Below are 13,367 nucleotides of genomic sequence, written 5' to 3'. Positions count from 1 at the left end.
CATACACATGCTGTTTGGGTACTCAGTGGCTGCTGGATCAATGGCTACTGAATACAATAGCCAGCAATGGGAATTCCTCAGCCACACATTTAGCACGGACGGGGTAATCGATGGATTTCTTTTGTTCAGCCAATGGAGTTAAACAAGGGAAATTCATAGCGTGTATAACCAGCTTTAACCCTGCTTCTTTCTCCACTCCTTGGAAGAAGGGTGTGTTAATATTTCTTCATGTCATCAGCTGACAGGACTCTCCAGTGATGTCTTCCCTGATCTGCTAAAATAGGGATCTGTAGCTACTGTTGAGAATGGAAGGATTGCAGCGGTGTGTCCCGCTCTTGAAATCTACAAATAACTGCATAAAACCTACACACAATTTAGGGAAAAAAAGCATTTCGATCAGTTACAATGATTACAGGTATGGGATCTCCTTTTCTGAGACCTATAATAGCATGTTGAATGGGTAAATGTTGCATAATATCCAAAATGAATTCCAACATCTAAATCAGTCATGGGATTTTTTTTTTTTCCTTCCCATAAATCACAGATTTGTAAAATAAAGAGTAATGCCAGTTCCTTACCTCTGATGACTCCCATAATAAGAGGATGTGGGATAGCAGATTTGATGTGTAAGGACTGTTCGTATAGTGCTTTCAATTTCTTATTGTTTTTCTGTGCTGTATACATCTGAATTTCCAAAGCATAGATTTCCAGAAGCTGAGTTCCCTTCTTCAGATCATCCTCTCCGTCATCGGTCTAAATACACACAACACTTACACTACTGATGTACAAGTAATTCCACAGATACATTGTAGAAAAGTATTTCACCCTCCAAATGCTACAGCTACATGCTTAAAATAGAACTCTGGGGAAAATTATTATTAACACTTGCAGTGGGGCTACCCCCGCCACTGCAAGAGCTAAGTGCTTGTTTTGGTGTAGGGAGGAAAGTAATAAGAGTTATATTCACCCAATCCTTGGAGCCTACAGACTGTGACAGTGCTCCCTCCAGCAACTGAATGTCCCTTGGCATCCTCACGTTCTATATGCAGTGTATAGAATGTGACGATTTACAGGAACTTAGGCCACTGCAGCGAAGGGGGAAAGAGGCTCCAGGGACCGGTGTGAAACCAAGCTGGCTCGGAGGATCAGGCGAGTATAATTTTGTTAGTCTCCTCCCTAGACCCAGATGAGCACTTAGCTCCAATGCAAAGGTTAATAAAAATGTTTTCCTGGAGTACTTCTTTAAAAGAAAACTATATTGGAGTTAAGTACATTTTAGTTGATCTCTTTATCTACCTCGGTGATTCATATGGCGATATCAAAATCTCACGTATCCACCATGTTATATAGTTGAAGTATTGTTTAAAATGAATGCAATCAATAGGAGGTGTGTGAATCAGAAGACTGGCTGAACAAAGTTACAAATCCTATAATAACTAAAAACAGTTCGGATATAATTTTTTAAACTTTGCAATCAGCTGTTTGTCTCAAGTTCTGCTTTAAACATTTGACTACTAGAGGCGTATATTATATTTCATGGCAAGGGCAGTGGTCAGCTTTTTTCTCTCTATATTTTGACAGCCGGCTACTGTTCATAAGAACTAATTTGGGCACCTGGAAAGCCCCTTATCTTCTTTTTTATTACGCAAATAAGTGTGAATCCACCCTTGGAGTCCTGTGGTTCACACACATCCTCTTTAATCTAGGGCAGTATAGCACAAGATGAGAAGTGATGGGAGATTGTGTGCCATCACTGAACCACTCAGCCATTAGCACATCTGGGTTCGCAGTTCACCCAGTCTTATGAGCCAAACATCCATACCATACCATACAGCACAGCCAGGCCCAGTACACTCATTGTAGGCTTTAATATATTTAGTAATCTTCTGGATTGCACAATGAAGGAACAGCAGTAAACTAATGAGGTCACCCCTCCGGCCTACCCTCCTATCAGCTTGTTTGCTGACTGAAAACACTCTGCAAGTCAATAAAGCCTGATTGAGGCAAAATGCTGATCCTTCCTCTCCCAATTTGAGTGCTGGGGTATAGGGGATTGCAGATTGCTTATATTAAGACTCGGATATTAATATAATTACTAGGGATGCACTGAAATTTTGGCAGAAAATGGTACTGTGGACAAAATGCTGATAGTACCAAAACACCTGAAAATGTGGTGCATCCCTAGCTTCTACTCCTCACTGTTGGGCACCAGTCTGTGTCCCCTCCTCTCCTCTCCCCAGCCTGTGAGAGACAGCGGGGATCGAAGGGCACACAGAACTGATCCAGCTGCCGATGCTCATCAGGGAAGAGAAGCAGTCAAAAGGCCGTGCAGGGCGGTGCAGGGACGAGACAGCCGTCAGGAGGCCAAGCGGGGCAGTTTGGGAGGAGAACTCGGCCTCCTGTGACAGGTGAATCAGTCAAGATGGCGAGTGGAGCTGATCGCTGAGTGTTTGTAAATAACTGAGAACATAGTAAGCTTACTGTGTCCTCAGTTTGTTTCCAGGAATCTTCCAGGGCAGCAGCTGAGAGAAGGGATCCACCCACCTGAAACAGGAAACACATCATCCACAATTAAAATAAAAGGGAGGTCCCTCCTAACCACCTCAGTATTACAATAGAACCGAAGGGCAGAAAGGATCACCAGACAGCAAGCATGAAATTCATGTTGAACCACATCCCTCAACAAGCAGGGCGGGAATCCCTGCTGCCCTGGAAGATTCCTGGAAACAAAGTTACCAGGTACCTAACTTCTGTTTTCCCGAGTCATCTTCCAGGGCAGCACCTGAGAGTATAAGCTAGAAATTGGTAAACTTTTTTCGGGGGGAGGGGGGGCGACGACACTGCCAAGAGTTTGATCAAAACAGATGAGCAGGGCAACTCTGCAGCGCTACACCAGATATTGTAACTTAGCTCAGCGGCTTCCTTACAGATTTTCTCTGGTGAAAACCTAGCTTTCTCTGCCCAAGATGTGTCTAAGGCATTATTGAGGCTGGTCATAAAAAATTCTAGAGGATGACAGGGCGATGGATGTCAGAAGCCACCAGGCATCAGTGTTGTGATATTTTCCAGCCTTTCTTAGGCCCTGAAACAGGTCAAAATATTCTAGGATCTCTTCTGAGATTGACTGATTCCAAGTAGTGTCAGAGAAACCTTCTAAAGCCTAGTTAGATTTAGAAGCTAACTTCTATACAATGAATGAAATAGGATATGAAATAGGACAAAAATAGGGATGCTTAACCTCTTGGAATCTATCTCTGTCCTCCCAGGTCCTCAAGCTGCCAATAACTGTCCAGGATGCTGCACACCAGGACTACCCAGCAGCAGACTCTAGACCCTTGTTTCTCAACTGGTGGGTCTTGACCCAAAAGTGGGTCGCGACCCCTTGTTCAGTGGGTCGCCACAAGCCTTACACTTTTCTAGGCGAGAGGTTCCTCAGCCTCCTCCTAGCGCAGCACTGTCAGTTCTTGCGCCAAGTAACCATTTAAAATATGCTGATCGGTGCCAAGTGTCAGCTTGAGTTGGGGTGGGCTAGGGGTATGGCTGTGAGGGAGCTCCATCCATACATTGCTTATAGCTTCCTCACATGTCCTGTAGAGTTTCCTGGACCAGAGTGACATAACATTCTGGTTCCCAGCACCTCTACAGGGCGCACAAGGGAGTTGTACAAGCAATGCATATGGATGGAGCTCCGTCACATTACAGCAACCCACACTGGACCCCAGGCTGAGGATCCAGGCTGTTGCGTTGCCATTCATTTTAAATGGTACCCCAAATGCACCTACCACCCACAGTTCGTACATCTGCACCAGAACGCGTGGTACCCTAATGCCGTGCGCTCCATTGCACTGCGACTTGGGTCGCGACTTAATGACCAAGGACAAATGTGGGTCCTGAGGTTACACAGGTTGAGAACCACTGCTCTAGACTGTATATAAAAACCTCTGCCCCAATCGTTATCTGCAGCTAGTATAATTAGTCTTTTTCTCAAGTGGTATCAACTCACACGTAATTTGGTAGTAGATACTATGGATAGAAAAAGCATTAATATACATGTCTAAATGTATCGTGTGTGTCTGTACACGCACTGTCAGCGATGAACCATCACCTACTTAAGCTGCCATGGATTATGGCCTCTCAGTAAGGAAAGTATACATATCCCACACTCCAAAGACATGCTGATAGGTTAATTGGCTCCCGTATAAATTGGCCCTTGTATGAATGCATGTGAGATATGACCTTAGATTGTCAGCTCTGTAAGGGCAGGGAATGATGTGAATGTAAAGCGCAGCGAAAATTGTCCGCGCTATATAAATACCAATAATAATAAAACATAAAGAAATAAATATATATTTGCCACACACGCACGAAGATGATGTAAAGTTTGTTTGAGCCTTGTCTAGGACATCTTACTGAATGTACCCAGGGCCCTTGTTTAAAGACTTACAATTCCAGGACTTTTGATCTTTTCAGAAGTCAAGGGCTCCCTGGGTATGTAAGCTATATTTATCCAGTTAACCATCTGTATACTTATACACAGTACCTAAGTTTATTCAAATTTCTTTTATCATTCCCCTATTTGTGAGCTGTTTGAGCATTGCTTCACAAATCTGAGGAGTTAAGCATACGAATGTGTTAAATAAGCAAATAAATGTAACAGGGCGTTTTACCCTTTGTTACATGCACTCTCACCAACCTGTCTTTCCTAGCAGAAAAAACAGAGCAGCAGCTCTGAAGCCATTACTGGACACCTGACTTGTACTTTAAAGTGCCCTTATGCAAGAAGAGGCAACTATGAGAAAATAAATATTAGATGGCTCGCTTATGATCCTAAGGTCTGACACTCCTCCAATACTATAGGCAGAATAGAGGAGCCGATGTAAAAAAGCAGGTTTTTACATCATCATAAATAAATCTGTAGGGGTAAAAGCCCCCTACCATGTAGTTGTACCCAATAGACTATTATGTCTAAGTGTGGAGCTATATACTATGCAGTGATCTTGTTTATTGGGGCTTGTCCACATCGGCTGCATTCAGGTAGGTGTCCAGAACAATGGTCTCAATTCACACCTCTGCATTCAATTCCAGTGCTTTCAAATAGGGATGCACCGATACTAGTACTAGTATCTATGCTGATGCCGAGTATTTGACTCGTACTCGCCCAAATGCTCCGATGCCTAGCCAGATACTTCCAGTATCAGGAAGCCAGGTAGCATGTCATTACACACTGCCCGGCTTCCCGATTGGCCAGGAAGCCAGCTCCATGCTCTCTCGTCCCTTGTGAAGGGAAGCTGGCCAATCAGAAGCCAGGGGCCGTGTAATGACGCAACACCCGGCTTTTTGATTGACCAGAAAGCCAGCTCCATGCTTTCTCGTCACCTACTGACTAGAAGCATGGGGACGGCTTCCCTGCTAATCGGGAAGCCGGGTGGCGAGTCATTACACGGCGCCTGGCTTCCTGAATGGGACTTCCGGTACTTCGTATTCAGCGAGTAACGAAAAAAAAAATATCTGTATTCGAACTCGATACCGAAATACCGGTATCAGTGCATCCCTACTTTCTAATATAAAATTATCTGGCATAAAACCATACTACATTTATTTTCAACCGCATAACATTTCCCTAAAACATGTGAATAATTATGCCAAATGGCTTCTGAATGCAGGGAGCAGTCAGTATTCCTTGGCCATTACAACTTGTATATAATAGAGGGGTGAATACACACTTGATATCCTCCCTGACTTAAGTCCAATTCTTATGTGCGCAATTGAACAGAACGTAAAAATATGAAGTCAACTACCTGAGGGTGGGTACAGGACAAAGCTAGTGATTTTCACGGTATAGCCTGCAAAAAGGCCATGTTCCATAGAGAATCCCTAACAAAACAGGATACACAGCCTAAAAAGTTCTAAACTGTGTGCGTTCGGCAAAAGGATGCATAAGCCAAGTCTTGTCTAGGAGAACCTCCGTGGGGTAAGCTTAAACCAACCAGGGTTACTTGGTAGGTACCAGCATATATAAAGATAGGCAGTATAAGGTTACATTCATACTTTCCACTTGCACTCCATAGCCCTATGTGCAGAAAAAAAAAATAGATGTTGAAATTATGCTCCTATATGCGTTAATGACACGTGTGCATTCACGTGCATATGTGTCTAGACGCATCTAGTATCATTCTGCCATCAATTGTGTTTACAAGCATTTACACATGTTCACATGCGTCTGAAGCAAACAGAAGTTGACATGAAAACCTAGATGCAACCGACTTCTGTCTTTCACAAACACAGGTGCAGAAAAAGTCATAGTAGTCAAGTATGTGTTCAGAGCATTTGCCTTCAGAGCACCCATAACCGCAATAATGCATGTAATTGCCTTGATCCATCTTATTACTTTTGCAGAGGTACCACACACTTCTGCTATAATGAAGATGATAGGCAAGGATTTCTACCTGCAGCCTCTTATAACTCTGGCAGGGCAGTAATCATTATTAGCCGTCTTCTCCAGGTGGGATAAGTCAGCATTTTCACTTAGTCGTTCTTTAAGCATATGCGGCACATTCATACACGCACGCACGCACACACAATCTGGGTCGTCGTCCCCCCCATGTAGTTGGAAGGGTTGTTCCCCTGTGGAGCAGACCCACCCAGGTGAAACTGAAATCCATTGGAAACCTCACCTGAGCTGTGAGAGGAAAAATGGTTAACTTAAGGAACTATAGAAGAGTCCCTTAAGGACCAGATTCAGCTATAGTATAGGTGTCTCTATATTCAGCCTTTTATCACCACAATAATCATTATAAGTGGTCTTATCCCGTTGGGATAAAGTTATGGCACAACCGCTTATTTGTTTCATCAACGTATGCCGCATACCTAGAGCCTTATCAGGTTTTAACCCTAGGAGGGGAAAATTAGGCTCTTGCGATATAAGGAAAAAATGTAACAGTGCCACCCAAGTAGCAGGAACCCCATATGACTGTCTAGAGCAGGGGCGTCAAACTCAATTTAATCATGGGCCGCATCAACATCATGGTTGCCCTCAAAGGGCCGGTTGTATCTGTAAGACTATGTAAATGTATCTAATCTTCATCATAATTGCCTCTGCATTCGATTATCACTGGTTTTACTAATAACTTAATACCTAGATCTGAAAGTAGAAGCCTAGGAAATGGCCTGGTGGGCCGGATTCAGCCCCTGGGCCTTGAGTTTGACACATGTGGTCTAGAGGTTTCCACCAGTGCAGTTAGAATGGTCAATCACCTGTGGTGCAGACACACCCCGGTGAATTGAAATCCATTGGAAAAAACTAAATGCTGAATTCAAGGAAACTGCAGAAAAATTCCCCATTACCTCTGCAAAGGTAGCACAGGCTTCTGCTATAGTATAGATGCTGGGCAAGGCTCTCTATAGGGAGCTTCTTATCACAGCAATAAAGGCCATGGCATATCCAATTATTTGTTTATTCAGCGTATGCCGAATACATAGAGCCTTATCAGGTTCACCCTAGTGTGAAAGCAGGGCTCTTGCGATAGAAGGGCAACATATAACAGTGCAACCCAAATGTCAGGAATCGCCCCATACTGTCTGGAGATTTCCAACAGAGCAGACAGTAAGGTCATTCACCTGTGGAACAGCCCCACCCAGGTAAAATTGAAAACAAACAATTAGGGAAATACTCACCCTATACCAAATACATAGAGCCTTATCAGGTTTAACCCTAAAAGGGAAAGCAAGGCTCTTGCGATCTAAGGGCAAAAAATAAGAGTGCTGCCCAATTGGGAGGAACCGCCCCAGATTGTCTGGAGATTTCCAGCAGTGCAGACAGCAAGGTAATTCACCTATGGAGCACCCACACCCAGGTGAAATTGAAAAGCAATTAAGAAAAAAACTCAACCTAGCAGCCTGAGATTAAAAGGTAAAATTTTAGGAAGGTCCTTAAATATAACGACTCTAAGATATAAACAATAAAAAAGTGTTGAATAGAAAAAAGACGAGTGTGGAACATATTACCACCTATCTGCAAACCTTGTAAAATGAACCGTTGCCTGCCTTTCAATGTAAAACAGGGTGATCCACCCACCACCCCTATACCTCAACATATCTAAGTTAAAAACAGGGAATAGGAATAATCCATTCCACGTCTAAGCACCAAAGAAAACATGTCTTAGGGTACTACATACCTTGCCGTCTGTTTCACCGGTAAGTTGTCTGCAGGCATAAGCACATGGCTGAGTACCACAAAACACACCGCATTACCGCCAACACTGTGTGGCCCTGCAGTCTCAGGTATTCCATGAGATGGGCACTGCTAGGAATACCTTCCTTCCAGTATAAGACATGACAATGAAGCATGCTCCCTACCCCCAGCAAGATGTACACGAGAGGGGAGAGTGCAGAGGAAGCCCCCCAAAAAAGTGGAACAGCCAGGATCCGTCCCCAGCAGCCTAGGAGCCAGATCCCGTGTATATGAGAGATATAACCATGGACTCTCTACCAAGCATGCCACTCTCAGGAGATGCACAGATCTGACAAAAAGGCTTGGACCGGGATAAAAAGTTTGTCAATGCAGGAAGCACATCTTAGGGTTTGTTGGCTTCTGCTGGCAGGGGCTTATCCTATACTTATGCCAAAAAAAGAGAAGGGCTCAGAGACTGCCAAACACGAGACCAAGTTGCACATACGTGGAGAGAAACACACAGGAGGTGCATAAACCAAGCCAAGTACCCTTTGCCCCACCGAGGCAGGCCCCCAAAGCAAGAGGGTACAGGGAGGGGGGACTTGTCAACTGTAGACCCACCTACCTTGGAGACCTGGCGCCTTGAACCCCTAGAATAGGAGAAGCAGCCTGTGAAGAAGGGTCCGACTGAGTAACACACCCCTTGCCGGCTGGACTGACGCTCCTGCCCCACTCCTGGCGCCCCTCCTTGCTGGTGTGGATTGCCAACAAGACGTGGTATTCATGTCCTGCTGTGACCAAGCTCTGCCCTCGGGCCAGAGAGCCCAGCGGGTGATCCGTCAATTCCTCTAGCAGGACCCTCCGGGAGACTCAGCTAGAGTCACTAGGCCAAGGAGTATAGTTGCCATCTCCTTCAATTATAGAGGGAAACCTCTGGGCAAACAGTTTTTATAAGGACTCTGGGGGAACCAGTCCTGGGTAAATGTCCCGCACATGAGGCCCTTCAGGTCCTCTGTCCCTGTGAGTGAGAGTCGGATGCCACTGCTATCTAGCACAAAGGCCTGGAGTAAAATAACAAACGTTACGATGCTCCTGTTCGGCCGGAGAAAAAACACAAATACTGTTTTCTAATAGAAGGGACTGCCCCTTTTATTCTAATTGTGGATGATGTGCTTCCTGTTTCAGGTGGGTGGATCCCTTCTCTCAGGTGCTGCTCTGGAAGATGACTTGGGAAAAAAATAAAAAAAATAAAATAAATGATTAAAAAAAAAAAAAAAAGGTTCGAAAAATAAGTAATTTTCGGCCTGACATTTTTTTATTTCGTTTTTGGTCTGAAAATTTCATTTCTGTGCATCCCTTTTTTTTTTCTTAATTTCTTCCCAGTGGTCAATTAGACCACTGATTTACTAAGGCAGACAATTTCAGAAAAGTATAATTAAGACAAACCTATATTACCTGACAAGATTGGTGTAGCTGGCGTAAAATCTTCTGTAATTTTCCATATTCTTCTCTTTCTAAATACAACTTACCGAGCTGCAAAAAAGAATCCACTGATATTATTTATTTTCTAAACTTCATTATAACTGCCGTGGTTAAACAGCAAGCTTTGTTTGAAAAGGCTGCTAGAAGGATAAACATTGCTAGCAAAGGCCTAATCCAAAGTGAAAATGTATTCTAAAGCAGATCATCCTCCAGAAGAACTGAAAGAATCATGAAAATGTAATATTACATCTGAAATATAGACTGTTCAGAGCTTAAAAGGAGAAATATGAGGCGAGTGATTTTCACTAAGCCTCATAATCTCAGCCGACCTGTGACAATGAAACTGTCACAGGTCGACTCAGCAGATCCGGAAGTGAGCGAACACATACCGCCGCTCGCTCACTTCTTGATCTATCCGTGCAGAGAGCCATGACTGTCACTCACGGCTCCCTGCAGGGATTCCCCCCCTCCCCTGTCCGATCCTCCAGTGCTGACTGGCGGAGACGGACGGGGGAGCGGGTACAGCTGGCTCTGCCTCTAGATAGGCAGAGCCAGCTGTCACTCACGCAGCTGGGTGGATCCAGACAGTAATGTTGGGATCCGTTCTCCTTTAACCAAAACTCTAGGATTATTAAAAAGGACAGAAAGACAGAAAAAACAAGGATTGGGTTAGTTTCACAATACAGCAATCTTTTTTTTTTAAATCTTGTCCTTTTAATAACTGAGCTTTGTTGCTTAGACAAAAGAACCAAGTTCGCTCCCGTGACTGACTAAAGTCTAATGTAGTCCATCATCGGAGTGAGCTTGGAGTGGTGGCTACTTTACAACACACACACAGGGACAAGTAGCCACCCCCCTGAAGGAAGGACAGTGTCAGAACGAATTCAGAGATTATTTGAGGGTATACAGCTGAGTTATACACAAATAAGATACATGTTTGTTAATAGTTAAGGTACTTGAATGCATTTTTGAAGCTCAACTCCTAAGGGCCGGTGCACACCTAGGCAATTTGTCGCGCAAAACACAGATTCGCATTGAAGTCAATGGAGGCTGTTCCCACCTTTGCGGTTTGTCGCATGGATGAAAATCGCCTGTTGCGCGAAAAGGTGCAGGAGCTATTCTCGGGCGGTTGTCTTGCAGTTTGGGTCCCATAGACATCTCTATGCATTGAAAACCGCACGATTTACAATGAACAGTCACGCGATCAAAAACGCGCGAAAACAGCTCAGCATCTGAATTGCTTAGGTGTGAACCTAGCCTTAGAGCTTAGTGTCACTTTAAGAAAACTAGAAAAAGTAAAGCACATACAGTATAAACCCTTTTTTTTGTAATTGCATAATGGGCCTCCTACCTTAAAGGAGATGAGGTGAGTGCTTTTCACTCACCTCATAGTTCTAGCCGACCTGTGACAATGAGACGGTCACAGGTCGGCTCAGTAGATCGGGAGGTGAGCGAACACATATCGAGTTCGCTCGCCTCTCGATCCTGTCACGGCTCTCTGCCGTGACAGGGGGAGGGGCTGGATTCCCCTCTCCCCGCTCCGATCTGCCAGCGCTGACTGGCGGAACGGACAGGGGAGGGAGCGGGTACAGCTGGCTCTGCCTCTAGATAGGCAGAGCCAGCTGTCACTCACGCAGCTGGGCGAATCCCGTCATCTACGTCGGGATCCGCTCCGGTGTCTCAGTATACCGCGAGCTGTAGCTCGCGGTATACTGAGCTTAGGGTAACAGGAGGACGCTAGTTTGTGTCCTCCCGTTACCCTAAGGAGAACTATGGGGAAAAAACACTGACCCCATAGTTCTCCTTTAAAGGGAAATTCCACCTTTTTAAAAAGAAAAGTAAATGCATACTTCTTCGTAAAAGGAAAAAATATGCTCTTGACAATTTTTCTTCATTGGAGCCAGTAAAGCATTGCAACTGGGATCAGCGGATTGAGGGTGCAATGCTCTGGCTCCTGCAGATTCTTCCAGCTGTCCATATCCCTACCGCGGTACGGACATTCAGTAACATGGACAGGAGGAAGCTATGAATGGGCTGTGACGTCACCGCACCTCCATTAAGAACTACAAGTCCCTCTGCCATAGTGACTGATGGGACTTGAAGTTTCATCATTCAACAATCCTGTCTTGTGACCATGTTTCATGTTATACCCTAAATATGGGTGTAACATGAAACATAGTCAGAAAGGTAAACTTAGCCTTTAATAGCAAGTGCAAACATTTGTGTCATGCATTTCATGTTTGCTGTGAAAATGTATCTTATTTATTGCTCCTCTGAAAAGAGCATTTACAGCTTTTCCCATTCACTTCCGGTAGGTGGTTGCACATGGTGTCACCTGCACTTCTCGTCGCTGTGATGTACAGGTAGCAGCCGGAATACATTTCCTGCCACCACCTCTCCCCTCCTTTCCTGTCAGACACTCCCAGAAGAGTAGAGGGCTAATTACTCTCCGTGCTAGCCCAAATCTTCCATTTCTCCCTTAACCTCCCTACATAAAAACTTATATGTAGTAACTCAGGAATGAAGAGTGATGGGGTATAGTGTCACTTGCGTGACAGTTCTGACTCTACCGGGGCTGCTAACATCACATATAGGATGGAAGCACCCAGCAGCCGTCTCAGGACTTTTAAACAAGGAAGTCTTTTACAGGTAAATAACATGCAAATGATGAGTTAAATGCACGTATAAACCTATGGGAAGATTGTTGTTCAAATGAAGGGTCAGTCACACAGTCACTTCATGTGAGGAGTAAACCCTGATTTTCTGGATTTGCAATGGATTTGATGAAATTTAAACACCCTTTAAGAACACCATGCTGTAATTCATCTGAAAGCTGTATAACAAATGCACAATCCACCTTTGTGTTTGTTTTAAACCACAACCGATCATTCTTTGCATCCTTGAGAGCTTCAAGAGTTGTTTCATAAAACTCTTGTAGAAGGTCCATCTGCAAAAAGGAAAAAAAATAATAGTCTAAGCAAACAAGTACACTTCGCATATAACTTAACCGCAAAAGAAGGTAAAAAGTCAGACTCCTTCTACAACCCCAATTCCAAAAAAGTTGGGACGCTGTGTAAAATCTACATAAAAACAGAATGCAATGATTGGCAAATGTCCTAAACATAGATTTTATCCACAATAGAAAACATATCAAATGTTTAAACTGAGAAAATGAACCATTTTAAGAAAAAATAAGGTCATTTTGAAATTGATGGCAGCAACACGGCTCAAAAAAGTTGGGACAGGGCCATGTTTACCACGGTGCAGCATCCTCTCTGCTAACAACACTCTGTACGTGTCTGGGAACTGAGACCAGTTGCTGGAGTTTTGAGAGAGAGGAATGTTATCTCTCTCTTGCCTGATATAAAATTCCAACTGCTCAACAGTCCTGGGTCTTCTTTGTGATATTTGTCGTTTCAAGATGTGCCAAATATTTTCAGTTAGTGAAAGGTCTGGACTGCAGGCAGGCCAGTTAAGCACCCAGACTCTTCTACTACGAAGTCATGCTATTGTCAGTTGCAGTATGCCATTTAGCATTGTCCTGCTGAAACATGCAAAGCCTTTCCTGAAAATGACGGCGTCTAGATCAGGCTTTCTTAAACTATCTCCACTCATGACCCCTTTCTGGCCTCCCCTAGCGTAATTAGGTGTCTCTCTATCTTCCCCCCTCCGCCAGCATCGGTCAGTGTCTCTCTCGTCTTGTCTCCCCCCCCGC

The 13,367-nt window shown here is 44.2% G+C and overlaps 1 protein-coding gene across 1 annotated transcript in view; it reads right to left on the bottom strand.

The window, feature by feature from the left end:
- Positions 1-13,367, bottom strand: part of COPS2 (COP9 signalosome subunit 2) — a 51,713-nt gene that overhangs the window by 16,482 nt on the left and 21,864 nt on the right. The window contains exons 5-7 of the mRNA XM_018562903.1: positions 12,510-12,599; positions 9,626-9,703; positions 579-753 (exon numbers count right to left, since the gene is read on the bottom strand). Coding sequence (XP_018418405.1) covers positions 579-753; positions 9,626-9,703; positions 12,510-12,599 — 343 coding nt within the window. The remainder of the gene's footprint in view (positions 1-578; positions 754-9,625; positions 9,704-12,509; positions 12,600-13,367) is intronic.

The sequence above is a fragment of the Nanorana parkeri genome, unplaced genomic scaffold (genome assembly GCF_000935625.1).
Source record: "Nanorana parkeri isolate BGI_ZX_2015 unplaced genomic scaffold, ASM93562v1 scaffold611, whole genome shotgun sequence".
Taxonomy (NCBI): domain Eukaryota; kingdom Metazoa; phylum Chordata; class Amphibia; order Anura; family Dicroglossidae; genus Nanorana; species Nanorana parkeri.
Note: the sequence above shows the minus strand (reverse complement) of the source record. Positions and strands in the feature narration are given on the sequence as shown.